At 48.9% G+C, this 15,952-nt stretch overlaps 1 protein-coding gene across 1 annotated transcript in view; it reads left to right on the forward strand.

Moving 5' to 3' along the window:
* Positions 1-15,945, forward strand: part of DMTF1 (cyclin D binding myb like transcription factor 1) — a 40,276-nt gene extending 24,331 nt beyond the window's left edge. Inside the window, exons 10-17 of the mRNA XM_054988060.1 lie at positions 1,746-1,974; positions 3,663-3,814; positions 4,600-4,815; positions 5,840-5,925; positions 8,579-8,737; positions 10,406-10,792; positions 14,108-14,255; positions 14,839-15,945. Of these exons, the coding sequence (XP_054844035.1) occupies positions 1,746-1,974; positions 3,663-3,814; positions 4,600-4,815; positions 5,840-5,925; positions 8,579-8,737; positions 10,406-10,792; positions 14,108-14,255; positions 14,839-14,948 (1,487 nt within the window). The 3' untranslated portion in view covers positions 14,949-15,945. The remainder of the gene's footprint in view (positions 1-1,745; positions 1,975-3,662; positions 3,815-4,599; positions 4,816-5,839; positions 5,926-8,578; positions 8,738-10,405; positions 10,793-14,107; positions 14,256-14,838) is intronic.
* Positions 15,946-15,952: the final 7 nt, after the last annotated feature.

The following is a 15,952-nucleotide window of genomic DNA, read 5'->3' on the forward strand; positions in this document are numbered from 1 at the left end:
AACGTTATAAACACTTTCAAGGAAGTAGTTTGGGGTTGTTTTTGAAGCCTGTTACCTTTATTAAAAAAATTAATCCTGGAGTTAGAGTAGAAAGTGTTCTGTGTGAAGCCAGTGGATACTAATCTGGATGGGCTAGGAAGGCAGAGGGAAGCCCTGGGCGTGGCAGGCATTTCTCTCGGATGGATCCCTCACCCCTGCTGTTATCCGTAGCCTTTCCGTGCTTTCCATGCCTTTGGTAATACATTTGCCTTACTTCATCTTCTATGTATTCCTCTGGCGTTTGGGGGGGGGGGGGGAGATGTCTCTGATGTCTCCATCTTGAGCTGAAGGCTGTTGTGTTGCCTTTGTAGTGCCATGAAACCACTCCCTTGCTGCAAGATAGGGGTGTGTGTGTGTTAGCAAAAGGCCGGGCAGTCTTGTTGAGCCTGGGGGTACTCGGGGAATTTTGAGAGCAGGAAGTGTGAACCACAACAAAATGTTTCCATGCGGGGGGGGGGGGAGGAATGGTGGGGCCAGTTGCAAAAAGGCTGCTCGGGGCTGGCTCCAATCGCAAAACATGGGGAGGTTCCACAGAATGACAGGAAGTTCAAAGCCAGGCATCCCCTTTTGAGGAAGGCAGCTGTTCCCGAACGGCTGATCTGTGCTCCCTACAGACCCAAAGATGGTGCATCCTGGGCTCTCCCACTCCAGCAAGATGAAGGGAAGTTCGGATTGGCTGTTTGGGAAAGAAACAGGCGAGTGCCAGGAAATACGCTGGTGGCAGCCATGGTGCCTCATGAGCATCATGCCGCAGATTACTGGGGTGCGGACTGGACTTACAACTTGTGGGTGTTCTGCATCACGTAGGAAGTGCTGGTGCCATGCCTGCTTCTCACAGGACCCACAGGCTGTTCTCAGGCCTCTGTGGGAAGTGCCCACGGGATGCAAACTGCTTTCAGAATGAGGAACATCCAGCGTGGCACAGGAGCCAACAACAGAGGGGTAGTTGCAGCCTTACTGTAAAGGTGAACTGGGACTAACAGAGTATAAAGAGATTATATTTTTCAACATACACACTTGATATTATCAGTCTCCCATTTCACCTCTCCCTCTCACATTGTTAAAAGAATATCATGTATGCTAGTGAATTTATAGCACATCTCCTGCTCTGGAAGGCTGTCTGTAGTTTCAGTTGTGGCCATAACCAGGGTTTTTTTCAGCTGGAACGCAGTGGAATGGAGTTCTGGCACCTCTTGAAAATGGTCACATGGCCGGTGGCCCCGCCCTCTGATCTCCAGACAGAGGGGAGTTTAGATTGCCCTCTGCACAACTCAGCATGGAGGGCGATCTAAACTCCCCTCTGTCTGGAGATCAGGGGGCGGGGCCACCGGCCATGTGACCATTTTCACCAAGGGCAATTTAAACTTTAAAAAACTCCCCCCTTGTTCCAGCTGACCCAAAGTGATATCATTGTGCGGTCCTGGGAGTGTGCGCGCACTTTGCGTGCACTCATGTGGTACCAGGGGCACCACCTCCCACCAGGAGTTGCCTCCTGTGCTGGCAACCCACTGAGTTCCACTACCTCTTTTCCCAGAAAAAAAGCCCTGGCCATAACAAAGAATCTTAGGTTGTGGCCATAACACAAAGAAAAACCTGTTCTTGTATCAGGCTTTTAAAAATACTCAGAATTTTGGGGCCTAAATGTTGGGGGATCTTGCTTTCCTCTTTTGGGGGTTGTGTTGTTACCTGCCTTTCTCTGATTTCAGGAAAGTGGACTGAAGAAGAAGAAAAAAGGCTGGCTGAAGTGGTCCATGAACTAACCAGCACAGAACCCGGGGACATTGTCACGCAAGGTGTCTCTTGGGCTGCTGTAGCAGAACGGGTCGGAACCCGGTCTGAAAAACAGTGCCGCTCCAAATGGCTGAACTACCTGAACTGGAAGCAGAGTGGAGGCACAGAGTGGACCAAGGAAGATGAAATCAACCTCATCATGAGGTTTGTTTGACCGGCTTGTCTTGGAAAGGATTGTTTGGGGGGTGCAAAGGCAGAATTTCCCTGCAGTTCCTTATTTGTATTTTGGAGGTATCTTCCAAAACACAACAAACAGTGGCTGCTGTGCTTTGCTGTTCTCAGTTACTTCATATGAATGCTCTTCTTATGTCTCAGTTATTGTTGAGAGTTATTGGTAAAAACCAGATCTTTCAATTGTGTCTGGAAGCAGAGCAGCAGCAGCCAGTGATGATTTTTTTAAAAAAATGAGCCAGATACAGTCCCTGTAATTTGTGCTAGTAAGCAGACTAGCCCCACTGCATTTTGGACTAGTTGAAGCCTCCAAACAGTCTTCATAGGCAGGCCCCATGTAAAGTGCTTTGCAGTAGTCTAAGCAGGATGTACTCAGGCCAAGGATACTGGTGGCTAAATAATAGCTCTCAAGAGAGAACCACAGCTGGTGAACCAGCTGAAACACATTCAAGGCATTATGTGTGACCCGGAATATCTGTGCCTCCATCTTTAGACCTAGAAAAGTGCACCTGAGCCTCCAAGTTACCTTTTTGAGATGGATTGCAACTTCATCCATAGCAGACATATTTGTTTCTGCTTGACTTGCTTTTTAATCAACCAACAGCACTTTACTTTTCCCAGGACTGAGTTTCGGCCTGTTGCCACCTACCAGCACCAGACTAAGACACTCCTGACTGCCCAGCCAGAATGCCACAACCTTTCATGTCAGGATTGCTCAGTCTTTGTTCAGGCCTTGGCTAGAGATGGGCACGAACAGAAAAAAACCCTGAACATGATGTCCATTGTTCGTTGCCATCCACGAACAGGGACTCATGAACAACCACGAACACGGCCCTGTTCACGAACATGTTCGTAGTTGGCTGTTCGTGGGGGCCAGCAGGCTCTCCTTCAGCCATCATCCAAGTCAAGATCCCTACTGCACCACTCAGAAATCTGACCTGAGCAGGCACCAGGACAGGTACCAATAATAAATAATAGCCTGGCCCCAGAGCCTGGCAGCAGCCCTGGAACTTGAAGGGGTAGATCCCTATCCCACCACACACAAAATTCAAGCTCCAATGCACTCTCTCTATCAAAATGCCAACAGCAACTGTTTCTCTTCCTCTCCACACTGTCTGCAAAGCCAGAGCTGGGAGCCCCCCTTCCCCCTGGTCTTTGCTCCCTTGTTGTAACAAATTTGGAGCGCCACACTTGAAAGGAAGACCTGCCTATCAAGCTAAATTGGGCTTAGGTTGGGGTTTCCAGGGCAACAGCAGGAGTTCAAACAGAGTCCCTGCCCAAGTTGCCAAGGGAATTGATTGCAGGTGCCAGACTGTCTGGCTTGACGAACAGCAACGAACGAGGCTTGCAACGACCCCCCGTTCATTTTGAATGGAGCCTCACAAACAGCTTGTTTGCGAACAGCAGATTGGGCTTTTTGTGGCTTTTTTTTGTTCGTATTGCTGTTTGTGCCCATCTCTAGCCTTGGCCTCCCACCAAGACCGTCAAAGAGTTGAGTGCTGACTTTGTGATGTAGACAGCTGACCACTAGTAATAGCCCTTGAGACCACTTGTTCCTTTTTTGAGAACTTGCCGCCTTTCTGTTACTGTGCCATCTTACTAAATGTGATAAAAGCAAGATTCTTCCAGCATCAGCTTTCCTCCCCATGTAATCTTGTCAGAATAGCAGAGCTAGAAGTATCTGATGAAAACGATATCAACTGGGATCTGCTGGCTGAAGGCTGGAGCAGCGTACGCTCACCCCAGTGGCTTCGCAGTAAATGGTGGACGATCAAGAGACAGATTGCAAACCACAAAGAAGTTTCATTTCCTGGTAAAGTGTTGACTGTTACATATTCTGCTTCTTTACCTGTTCAGGGAATTCCGCCTGAGTATTCAAATCCTGAATAACTGAAGTGGTTGAAAACCCAAGAAGGGGAAAACAAAGATCTGGATTTATGAAATTATATATGCAGTGGCATTATTTCCGGCGACCCCTGAATATTCCTGGTGGTTTAAAATCTGAGTGTTGATTGCTCATTGGCAGCCTACTTGCCAAGAGACCTGAACCAGGCCGCTTTTCATGAGCCATGTTCTGGAAGAGAGTGCCGTTTTTCTAACGTCCTGAATTGAAGTTTCCCCGTCTAGCTGGAAACTGTGATGGATAATGAACAATGTGAGAGTTCTTTGTCTCTTGCATCCCCCTTACGGAAAACTGCATCAAGGAACATGTAGAAGTTTAAAGCAATAATTTTATGTTGTTTCAGCAGAATATTTTCTGAAACTGCTGAAGGAACTTGTGCCCTGCATGTGTTTGGAGATGTGGCAGAAACATTCCAAATTCTCCTCTGAAAACAAAGCAGTTTGTTCCGAGCATACTGTCGCTGAGGCCTGTAACCTGTGGTATGGTTTGAGGTCAGGAGAGAGAGAATAAAAAATGTTCCTTCCGAATGTTCAGAGTGCTTCACATCAACAAACATCTGAACAATAATCCTGTTTTTGACCATGGTCCCCATATTTCAGTGGGCGAGGAGGAAGGGAAGTGGCTACTTTTTGCCCACTGGATTTGCTTGCTTGCTTTCAGCTACATGTTTGAGTAAATGTTCCCGCCCCTTTCAGTTCTTATCAAAGGTCTGAAACAGCTTCATGAGAGCCAGAAAACCACACTGGGGCACCAGCTTTCTGAGAATAAGTCTTTACCCGGGCTGCCTAACTCTCATTCTGGTTCTGGGGTTCAGCACGTCCAGATTCGAGTGGCTCGCTTGGACGAGAATTCGGGCAGCTCGCCAAGCCCCATGGCAGCGTTGCAGATCCCAGTACAGATTACTCATGTCTGTAAGTAGCTGAAACTCACTGCTTTACCTTCCAGGAAGTTGGGTACTCCAAGGGGAGAAACCTCACAGTCTTATGCAGGGCTTTTTTTCTGGGAAAAGTAGTGGTGGAACTCAGTGACATCACTTTGGGTCAGCTGGAACAAGGGGGGAGTTTTTTAAATTTTAAATCACCCTTGGCAAAAATGGTCACATGGCCGGTGCCCCGCCTCCTGATCTCCAGACAGAGGGGGGTTTAGATTGCCCTCTGCACTGTGGCAATTTAAGCTCCCCTCTGTCTGGGGATCAGGGGGCAGGGCCACTGACCATGGGACCATTTTCAAGAGGTGCCGGAACTCCGTCCCACTGCATTCCAGCTAAAAAAAAGCCCTGGCCTTATCCACATCCACACTTCTCCTTTCCCAAATACTTAGCTAGAAGCATCACATGGCATATACACACAGCCAGTGGCAGACAAGCAGGCGAGATTTTTACACAGTAGCAGTGACCATAAATATATATGTGATAAAGTGACAGTTAGAACAGGCCTGGGATAAAAAGGAATTGGTTCACTGTCTTCATGTATGCATGATTGATAATGGTGAAGCCGCTGTGGTCTGTGGGCTGTTCCCACACCCCTCTGGTAATGCAGGCAGTTTGCTGCCCATACATTTAGAGTAGATCATAGAGTTCTGTGTCTGTCTCTCTTCATGCTTTTCTCCCATCCTTACTCCAAGAATTTTAGAGTAGTGTATGTGGCTCTCCTTCGCCCTTTTTATTATCACAAGAATTCAGAGACACGACACCACACCACTTCTGCAACATAAGACGTGTCCTTAAAAAAACAAATTATTTTTCTGCCCATAACTGTGCCGTCCTGTGTAGTCATTGCCTCTTTATGTACAAGCTATTAACTCTCCCTCCTACCTACTGTAGCACCTGGGGAGTAACACCAGCCTGCTGCACGCATTTCGCAGGGCCACGTTGTTCTCTTGGCCATTAAATACCTGCTCCTATTTATTTGTGTGCTTTCCCTGTTTATCCCCCAGCCTCAGCTGATTCCTCAGCTGCTTCTGTGGACTCGGACACCATAACACTAAATAGTGGGACACTACAGACCTTCGAGATTCTGCCCGTAAGTACTGCACAGCCTGTCTGCTGGCACCGTGCACAACTGATTGGCAGCTCGTGGTCTTTTAAAGGATTGTTTTATTGCTGCCTGAGGAGAAATGTGCATCTGCAGGGTATAATAGTATGATGTGAAAGGTTGTAAAAAATAGGAAGGTCAGTTACCAGGAAGAATATTGAAAGCTATTTAAAAAGGCAAAGAAACTGTTACGGCTTCATATTATCTGTACTCCGGGGCATCTGATATGCAGAATTATTCCAGCCAAAGCCCATTCAGAGCAATGTGTTGAGACTGTAGTAATCCACACAGGATTGCACTGTTGAGGCACCTGGTTAATCTGAAGCAACACAGTCCCGTGGCTTTCGATAAATGGGAAAAAATGTATTGTAGCCTGAGTTGACGTCGGCAAGCTTTGTTAGATGCAGGGCACCTGCAGAAGCTCCTGGAGTGATACATATGTTTATCTTTAAGGTGCCTGAGAATATTGGTGGTGGTTAACCCAGCTGCGTTCCTAGAGCTTATTTGTTTTATTTATGCCTTTATAGCCCACCAGGTGGCCCACCAGGCTTAGCGTTTGGAACTGACAGACCCAGTCTCACACAAAATTCCAAAACTTATAATTAACATCAGAATTAAAAATCTAAGCTATAAAACACCCCCCTCTCATAAAATAGCACAGGAACAACTGCTAAAATATCTGAAGACGTATCTGAAGAAGTGAGCTGTGACTCATGAAAGCTCCTACCCTACCACAAATTTTCTTAGTTTTATAGGTGCTACTGGACTCTTGCTCTTTTCTAGCTAAAATAGCATTGGCTATCATACCTTGGTTATGGCAGGAAGAGAAGTGTCTTGACTAATTTCCAGAAAGTGAGGCCCAAGTTGCCTTGGTAGCCTTTTTGGAGAAGAAGATTCCAGAGAGGCAGCACCTCTTCTGAAAAGAGGATGTTCCCTAGATTAACTTAGGTCTAGGTTTCAGCCTTAAAGATTTATCCCAGTTCACCTCTCTGCTGTGTAAATAACATTTCCACATACTTTTTATCAGGGCTTTTTTTCTGGGAAAAGAGGTAGTGGAACTCAGTGGGTTGCCCTTGGAGAAAATGGTCACATGGCTGGTGGCCCCGCCCCCTGATCTCCAGACAGAGGGGAGTTGAGATTGCCCTCCGCGCTGCCGAGGCAATCTCAACTCCCCTCTGTCTGGAGATCAGGGGGCGGGGCCACCAGCCATGTGACCATTTTCAAGAGGTGCCGGAACGCCATTCCACTGCGTTCCAGCTGAAAAAAAGCCCTGCTTTTTATAGACGCAGCCATAGGTATGTGTGCATCTGGTTATTATTTCATTGAGAAGCTAAATTAAATATCTGTGGGGTCCCAGGTAGGAAAATCATAACCAAAAGGGTGAGCTGTACTAGGAAGCCAGTTTCTTTGTAATGAGAGAGCAGTGGGCATTGAAAGTGCTCAGCAGCAGTGGTGATGGTATAATCTAGAGGTGGACAGAAGGTAGACCAAGTTCCACGAGTAAGTCTACTCCTCTGTCATTGTTTGTCTGGCATTAGTTGCCACGCAGGCAGCTGTGCCAAACTGGAAACAGAAAGGACAGTATTAGAGTGGGTACCCCTTTGGGTGAAGTAATGATAGGAGTGCCAGGCGGGCAGCGGGCCAAACACTGCAAGAGCCCCAATAAGGGTCCTCTCATGCCCACGGCTTAGGAGGTACATTGCAGAGGAAGAACTTGAGTGACACTCTGGGACTGTGGGTGGCCAGCGTGCCATTTGCAATCCAGCGTGGACTGGGGCAGGGAGACCCAGACTGACATCCTCATGACTGTGAACTGAGGCTTGTCACCCACTCCGTGGGGGTTAGAGGAAACCAGGTAACGGGGAGACCGCCTCTCGCCAGCTCAGACCTGCCTCGCAAGCCCCGCCCTCGGTGCTCCCGCCTTCAGAGGCGAGGCAGGTGGCAACCCTGCTTTTTCAGTAGTGGCACCTTGGTTATGGAGTGCCATTCCCCTTGAGGCATGCGTGGCACCTGCTTTGCTTTCTTTTCAGCGCCAGGCCAAAATGTTTCATCCATTAAGGAGTTGATTTTTAAAACACGTTTTTATGATCTGTATTTTTATATGGGGCTGGATTTTTTAATGCTGGAATTTAATATATTTTAATGTTTTGTATTTATTATTTTTGTCTAGCAAGCTGCTTTGGGCAGCTTCCTGGGAAGATAGAATTAAAAATATTCTAAATAAATGAATAGCAAAAAAAGGGTACAGCCCTGGGCAGGCTGTGTGGCAATATGGCACATTGGGGAGGTGGGAGACAACAGTTGTCATAAATATTTAGCTCCAGAGAAGTTAGCTGTGTTAGTCTGTAGTTGCAGAATAATAAAGAGTCCAGTAGCACCTTTAAGACTAACCAACTTTATTGTAGCATAAGCTTTCGAGAACCACAGCGTTCTTCGTCGGATGTATCATTCTTGAAAGCTTATGCTACAATAAAGTTGGTTAGTCTTAAAGGCGCTACTGGACTCTTCATAAATATTTAGGGTTGTGATGTTATTTAAGTCTGTTTCATTCTTAGGAGTCTGTTTGCACCAGACTCCCTTCTGCCCAAGTCCAGCGGTTGCTGAGCTGCTTCTCCTGACCTCATTCTGCCCTTTTTCTCAGTCTTTCCACCTCCAGCCCACCGGGACTCCAGGCACTTACTTACTGCAGACGAGTTCTAGCCAGGGACTGCCTTTGACGCTGACTACCAGCCCAACCGTGACCTTAACCGCTGGGACTGCCCCAGCCTCCCCCGACCAGATCATAGTCCACGCCTTATCCGTACGTATTCTGACAAGAGAGAGAGATGTAAAGGGAGGGGGGGGGGTGCTTCAGGCCTGTTATAGGTCATCTGGAGCAGCCACACTTCCATTTCAAAACAGTTTGAGTTTAAAGTTATCCCTGTACGGTTTCTCTGGTGGTATCGACGGTGGCTCGTTGCAATATGGGTGAATGCCACCACAAGCCAAACCTGGAAAACCTGCAAGAAGTTCCCTGAAACCAAGCAAGCTAACTGGGTTTAAAACGCACTGACAGACACTAACCAGCAACACTGTAGCCGGAACGGGCCATAAGCCATCACTGTGTGCTTCCTAGGGGGCTTCGGCTGTTCCTGTCCCCACATCCAGCACCCCCCTTCTCCAAAGCCTTCCCACCCAAGTTACTACGCCCCACATGCTTCTCACAAACTCAGTAGGGGCACAGTTTCTCCCAGCTCTTCCCATCTTTTTCTACTCTTGTGGTTTCTCCACTGAGGAAGCCATCTGCTCCAAAGTTTGTGCCTTTCGTCTCTAAGGTTGCCAACACCATGAAGAAAAATGTCCTCCTCCCCCACACCACGTACATACCAGCATGTCCTCATCCTCCACGTACTGCGATAAGGCGGCAAGGCTGCATGTCCTAAACAATTTCTTCTCCTGTCCCCCAGAACACACGGTGCCTGCAGGCAGTGCCCCCAGGCCTGCAGATACTAGATCCTTGGGGTCAAACACCATCTGCCTAGAAATGTGCACGTGAAAATTAAATTTCTGCTCTTCTTCCCGGATAGCTGCTTGGTATTATGCAGCCTCAGGTGAACTCTGCTGATAGTATGTCACTGACTAATTCTGCAACTGTTAAGGAATCATTTCCAAATCCCTGCCACTTTACGAACCACAGCCCCCTGAATACAGTCCCATAGATGAAATGGAAGCAAAAATAAAATGGTGAGAACAGAAGTTTGTTACAGAGAAAGGGCTGGAACTCAGACCTTCCAAATCCATATTCATAACTTCCAATGAGAAAGACCCAGTGGGATGAAACTCAGGTGCAAGCATGGGCTGATAGCTTTTCTTTCTCTTCATCACTGCTGTGAAAAATGCGTAGCTTCTCCCCCTTTCCCCTTTGGAATAGAAAATGTGGTACAGCAAGTCTGCCACTGTGTGGAGCTAGTTGGCTCCCTGGAGAAGGTACACCTCCTTGCTTTACCTTCCTGTTAAGCCAGAACTGAGTATACAGGAAGCCACTGTAAGAAGACTGACGGGAGTGCTTTGAGCATTCATGTGCCTGTAGTGCAGCGCTGAAGCGTGCCGAAAAGTGTGAGTGGCCACCACTCCCACCGGGGGACAAATGATCGCAAGTAGGCTTGCCTCCCCCCTCCCTGCTTCTCTTCTACTTCTGCTCTATTCTGAATGAGGTTTACTGTTGCAGGGGAGAGGCCTCCGGTCAGCTTTTCTCCTCTGTATGGCACCTTCCTCATCTCCACCTGTGGCTGGAGAGAGAGGCATGTAGGAGCGACTGTCTCCCCGAGTCAGAGTGTATGCAGTGTTGATGCTACAGCAATGTCAGTAACTGAAAAAGATAGCTCAAAGCTCTCTCAGTGCTGTGAGCCTTCCCCCACCTTTTCTTAAAAATGTACCTTCTGTATGCAGCCAAAACAGTACTTACCCGCTTTGTGTCCCTTCATCACAGCCAGAAAACTTGCTGAATTCAAGTGACGTCACTGTGCAGTGCCACACGCCAAGTGTCATAATCCGCACTGTCGCAGCAGAGGAAATCTCTCCCTCTGTAAGCCAAGCAGAGCTCGCTGTTGCTTCGGACATTCAGCCGGTAGACCTGGTGGACCCCACAGCCTCCCTGGAAGCGGACACTTTCCCCGAAGGCCTCTCCCAGCCCAAGCTGGCCGATGAAGAACAGTCTGCTTATAGCGAAGGCGACACCTCCAAATTCGTGGGCAGAACTAGTGCTGGACTCATAGGCAGGGTCACAGCGAGAGCCAGAGAAGAGGTTTTGGGTGCAGATCTCAAATGTGAAGAGGACGCGTGTCAGTCCCACTTTGCTGACACTTACGTCTCAGAGGTAGGGGAAACATCGCGGTACGGGAGAGTATGCAAAGGGCTTGGCATGCTATGGTAGGCAGACTGAACCGTAGCTGTTACTCCTGCTGGCCCGAGAGGCTGATCCACTATGCGCAAGACACTTTTGGCACATACTTCGGATATTCCACAGCACAGGGAGCTGTAACTGACTGCAGCTCCGAACGTAACAGCCTGTGGCAAACCTGGGCTTGCATTTGTGGAGAATGTGAACCTGTTCCGAGGAAAGATGTAGAGCAGGGGGACAGCAGAGACGTGTGGAAAGGTGGTCTTGTACTTCGGGCCTCTTCATGCAAATGCTGCTTGTGCAGTTTCTCACTGGGGAGATTGCTGGGCAGGAGGGAGGGGGGATTCACTCCCCCGTGTCCTTCGCTTCCCTGCCGTTGCTTCAGATGCTGACCAGGGAAGAGCAGCAGGGCACTTGCTCTGCAGAAGGTGTCTGAGGACGGGCCCCAAGGTTTGGGATGTATGGTTACAGAGCCAAAGGCAGAGGACGTCTTCGGGCTTGAGCAGTGCCTAAATGGAAAGCCACATGTAAGCTGCTCTGAGCTCCTGGAAGGCAAAGCGGGTACACACACACAATTTTTTTTTTAATGTAGCAAGTCCCCTATGAGCCGGGCCGGCGTGCCCATTGAGGCCAGGTAGGCGGTGGCCTCGGGCGTGGGGTGTCGGAGGGAGCGCCAGAGGAGGCGCAGGGGGCGGGAGCGCGTGCCACAAAGCAGCCGCCGCCTATCCTCCCGCCGCCGCTGCCAGCACAAGCCCCTGGCCAGGCGCAGCTACCGCGGGCAGGCATCTGCAGCGGTGCAGGAAACCAAGCGGGAGAGCTCGGAGGCTGCCCGCCGCAGGGATCGGGCTGGCGGCAGCACGCTCTGTGATGACATCACATGTGATGTCATCACGCAGGCTGGTGCTTGCGCGCGCACGAGGGGTGCCCAGCCGGCCAGCCGCGAGTGCTGCAAACCCTTGCGCTGCCCCTGCCTATGAGAGCCCTAGGATCTGCAGTCAGAGGGCCTTAGGCGAAGTATTGACACACACCCTGGCGTGCTGTTGCCAGTAAGACATAGGAGGGATACATTATAATGCACACAATAATCTCTTTCAGGTGTGACTACTAATTCCTTATAAGTACATAAGAGAAGCCATGTTGGATCAGGCCAGTGGCCCATCCAGTCCAACACTGTGTCATGCAGTGGCCAAAAAACCAGGTGTCCTCAGGCGGTCTGCCAGTGGGGAAGGGACACTAGAAGCCCTCCTCCTCCCCAGCACCAAGAATACAGAGCATGACTGCCCTAGACTGAGAGTTCCAGCTATACCTTGTGGCTAATAGCCACTGATGGACCTCTGCTCCACATGTTTATCCATTCCCCTCTTGAAGCTGTCTATGCTTGAAGCTGCCACCACCTCCTGAGGCAGTGAATTCCATGTGTTATTCACTCTTCAGGTGAAGAAGTACTTCCTTTTATCCGTTCTAACCCGACTGCTCAGCAATTTCATTGAGTGCCCACAAGTTCTTGTATTGTGAGAAAGGGAGAAAAGTATTTCTTTCTCTACCTTCTCTATCGCATGCATAATCTTGTAAACCTCTATCATGTCACCCCTCAGTCGTCATTTCTCCAAGCTAAAGAGCCCCAAGCGCTTGAACCTTTCTTCATAGGGGAAGTGTTCCATCCCTTTAATCATTCTAGTTGCCCTTTTCTGCACTTTTTCCAGTGCTATAATATCTTTTTTGAGGTGTGGTGACCAGAATCGTACACAGTCTTCCAAATGAGGCCGTACCATTGATTTATACAGGGGCATTATGATACTAGCTGGTTTGTTTTCAATTCCATTCCTAATAACCCCCAGCATAGCGTTGGCCTTTCCTATTGCCGCCGCACACTGTGTCGACATTTTCAGTGAGTTCTGCACCACGACTCCAAGATGTCTCTCTTGGTCAGTCTCCGCCCGTTTGGACCCCGTCATTGTGTAGTTATATTTGGGATTTTGGGCTCCAGTGTGCATTACTTTGCACTTGGCCACGGTGAACCTCATTTGCCACGCTGACGCCCACTCAGCCAGCCTCGACAGATCCCTTTGGAGTGCCTCACAAATTCCTCCCTGGTTCTCACCATCCTGAACAATTTAGCGTCATTCACAAACTTAGCCACTTCACAGCTTACACCCAACTCCAAATCATGAATGAACAATTTAAAAAGCACCGGACCCAATACTGAGCCCTGGGGTACCCCACTGCTTACCACCCTCCACTGTGAATATTGCCCATTTATACGCACTCTGTTTCCTATTCATTAGCCTGTTTTTGATCCACAAGAGGACTTGTCCTTTTACCCCATGACTATTGAGCTTACTTAGCAGCCTTTGATGAGGAACTTTATCAAAAGCTTTCTGGAAGTCCAGGTAGACAACATCTGTTGGTTCCCCCTCGTTCACACGTTTGTTCACTCCCTCCAAGAACTCGAACAGGTTCGTGAGACAAGATCTATCAGTCATAGGACCTCCTCTCTCATCACCTCAGTGTGACTCAGGTCTTTCAACACTCCTCCCAAAATCAGCGGTTCTGGGCAAGCACCTCTCATCTTCAACAGTGAAGACAGAGGCAAAAAATGCATTTAGCTCCTTGGCCATTTCCTTGTCGTCCTTCAGTAATCCTTTTACCCCTCGATCATCCAGGGCCCCCACTGCCTCCCTGGCAGAGTCACTCAGGGTCTGTTGAGAGGAAAGAGTCTGGCTCAGCTTCAGGGTTTGAATCTGGAGTCACTGACAGTGACATGTTTGGGGGTGCTGAGGAGGGAAGGGGGGGAAGTCCGTCTGCAGTCTTACTTCAGGAATCTGGGCCAGCCACTCGGTCTCACTCCAGTCTGCCTTAAGAGTTGTTGCAAGATACAAACCCCATCTGTGCTAGATTCGGTTTGGGGTACAAATTAATTTGGGTGCGGGGGAGGGGGGGGCTGGCATCCAAAATGTGCATTATGGGAACGTAGCCTCCTCTTAGCAGAAAAAGTGCATTAAGAACTAGCTGAAATCATGTAAGGCCTGGGGGTTCTTTTAAAGGCAGGATAGAAAAACGTGAACATAGCAGGGGATTTTGTTTCCTGCGTGCCACCTCTCAGCCCTCACGCTTCCAAAGAAGCCACTTAGTATCCAGAGTGCTGCTTTTGAGGGGTGCTTACGGCTAAGAAGACAGGGATACAGTCGTAGAGAAATCCCCATCTTCAGTAAGCAGTTTTGAATGTGGCTTGCTGGTTTACTGCTGTGGACTTACTTCCACATCCTTGTGGAAAAACTGTTTGTCATGCAGGACTTGGGATCTCCCACCACAGAAGAACCAGTTGAGCAGCCCACCATGGACGAGGCTGTCCTGATCGTCCCTTCTCCTCCCCAGGGTTTTATCCAGACGTCAGACGATATGGACAGTGAATCCGTCCTGCCCCTAACAACACTAACAGGTAAGCCAGACTGGGATGTGGTTGTCTTCCCCCTCGGGATTTTACTTCATTTCTAGACCCATCTCACCAAGAGGCATGTGAGGCAGGCAGCCAATCATATATCACACGTACAAGTTCTATGGGAGGAGGCAGAGCTACCTGCAGTTTACTCTCTTCGGTCTGCTCTTCTTTTTCTGACCCTCACAACGCAGAGGAATCGGCTGCCTCCCCTTTCCTTGCCTCAGGCCCTCCTAAGGCGCCAGTTCTGTAGTGTCGGCCCTCCTGCTTCCCACCGGAAACGTGAACGGTGCTTTATGGGGAGGCGGTGCTAGTGCCGGGCGCCATTCATCACTGGGCTCCGTGACAGAGCCCCCTTTGTATAGGGCGGCTCAGAGCATCACGTCAGCTTCCTAGCCCTGTTTAAAAGTCTGGTCTAACACATGCAGAGAAGAAGTCAGCCATCTTGAATAATCCCAGGCGAGGCGATGGTCTGAATCCACAGATTTCCTAAGTCAGAGCAGTTTGCTTTGAACCACTGCTGCACCGGCCTGTGCCATGACATAAAGATCAAATGGGTTTTTTTCATGCAATTTGTTTATTTCAGATCCTATACTGCAACACCATGGAGAAAACTCCCATATTATCAGCTCCTCCTTGGATGGACCAGATTCCGAGGACTCAAAGGACGGGGAGGACCTTGTGAGCTGTCATTAACCGTGTCCTGTGGTGCGGCACCTGTGACAGTGCTGTTTGTGACCCTCAAACCAGCTTCCCAAAGAAAACAAGCTGTTCCAATAGCATCTGCCTGCTTTGGCTGGCCACAGAAGCATCCTGCTCTCACGCTTGCCAAGGGGTTAGATGGCCAGCGCTGACCAAATTCCAGGTCCGTGCTGATCCGTGAACCTTGTGTCTTCGGCTAGGTCGTGTGCAAGTGGAACCAGAATTGGACATGATGGGACTGTGGATTTGTTTAGGTTGGTAGTGCTTGTGGGGCACACTGTGAAAAAATGGACTTCTTGTATTTCAGGAACAAAACCCAGTTACAATACAGTAACGATACCTAGCCAAAAAGAGCAGCATTAAAGGAGGCCTTCTTTCCCAATTTCAATCTATTATTATGACTTACATACTCAGTAGTATAGAGAACACTAGTAGCTCTTAAGAGGGCAATCTTGCCTGTTAAGAGTCTGTTGCTGGCAATGGATGCAGCCACAGAAAGATCAGACATGAGTTTTCCAAAAAAACCCAAGTCTTTTCCCAACGCAAGCTTAGCAGAGACAGAGAGGACTGTTACCTCCTTTAGAATGCAATAAACTTGCAAGACTGAGCCCCAACTCTTTAATTCAGAATTGCATTACTGTTGAGAGCCTGGAGCCGCCTCCATCGCCAGGCAGCGATGCTGTCAGGCCTCTGTGGATTCTCAGGTGAACGAGCTTTCAGGTCAGCTGGGTTTCTGGTGTTGTCCATACTTGAAGGCTCTCTCAAAGGAGACGCTAAGCTGAGCTTAGAGACCCACTTGTGTGGGAAGGAGGTGAACTCCAAATACTACTACGAAGAGGATGTAAAAAGTATTTATTGCTGTAATTAGCTTCTTCAGAAGTTTGTCTTCCGTCAGTGGCTTTGTTAGTGTGAAACTGAAGGTGTAGTTACAGTGTTGGGCACGGCGGGGGGGGGGGGGGGAGACAGAAGCATCCGTTTACCACAAGCATGACTCAGTT

This window comes from Eublepharis macularius, chromosome 9 (genome assembly GCF_028583425.1).
Source record: "Eublepharis macularius isolate TG4126 chromosome 9, MPM_Emac_v1.0, whole genome shotgun sequence".
Classification (NCBI taxonomy): domain Eukaryota; kingdom Metazoa; phylum Chordata; class Lepidosauria; order Squamata; family Eublepharidae; genus Eublepharis; species Eublepharis macularius.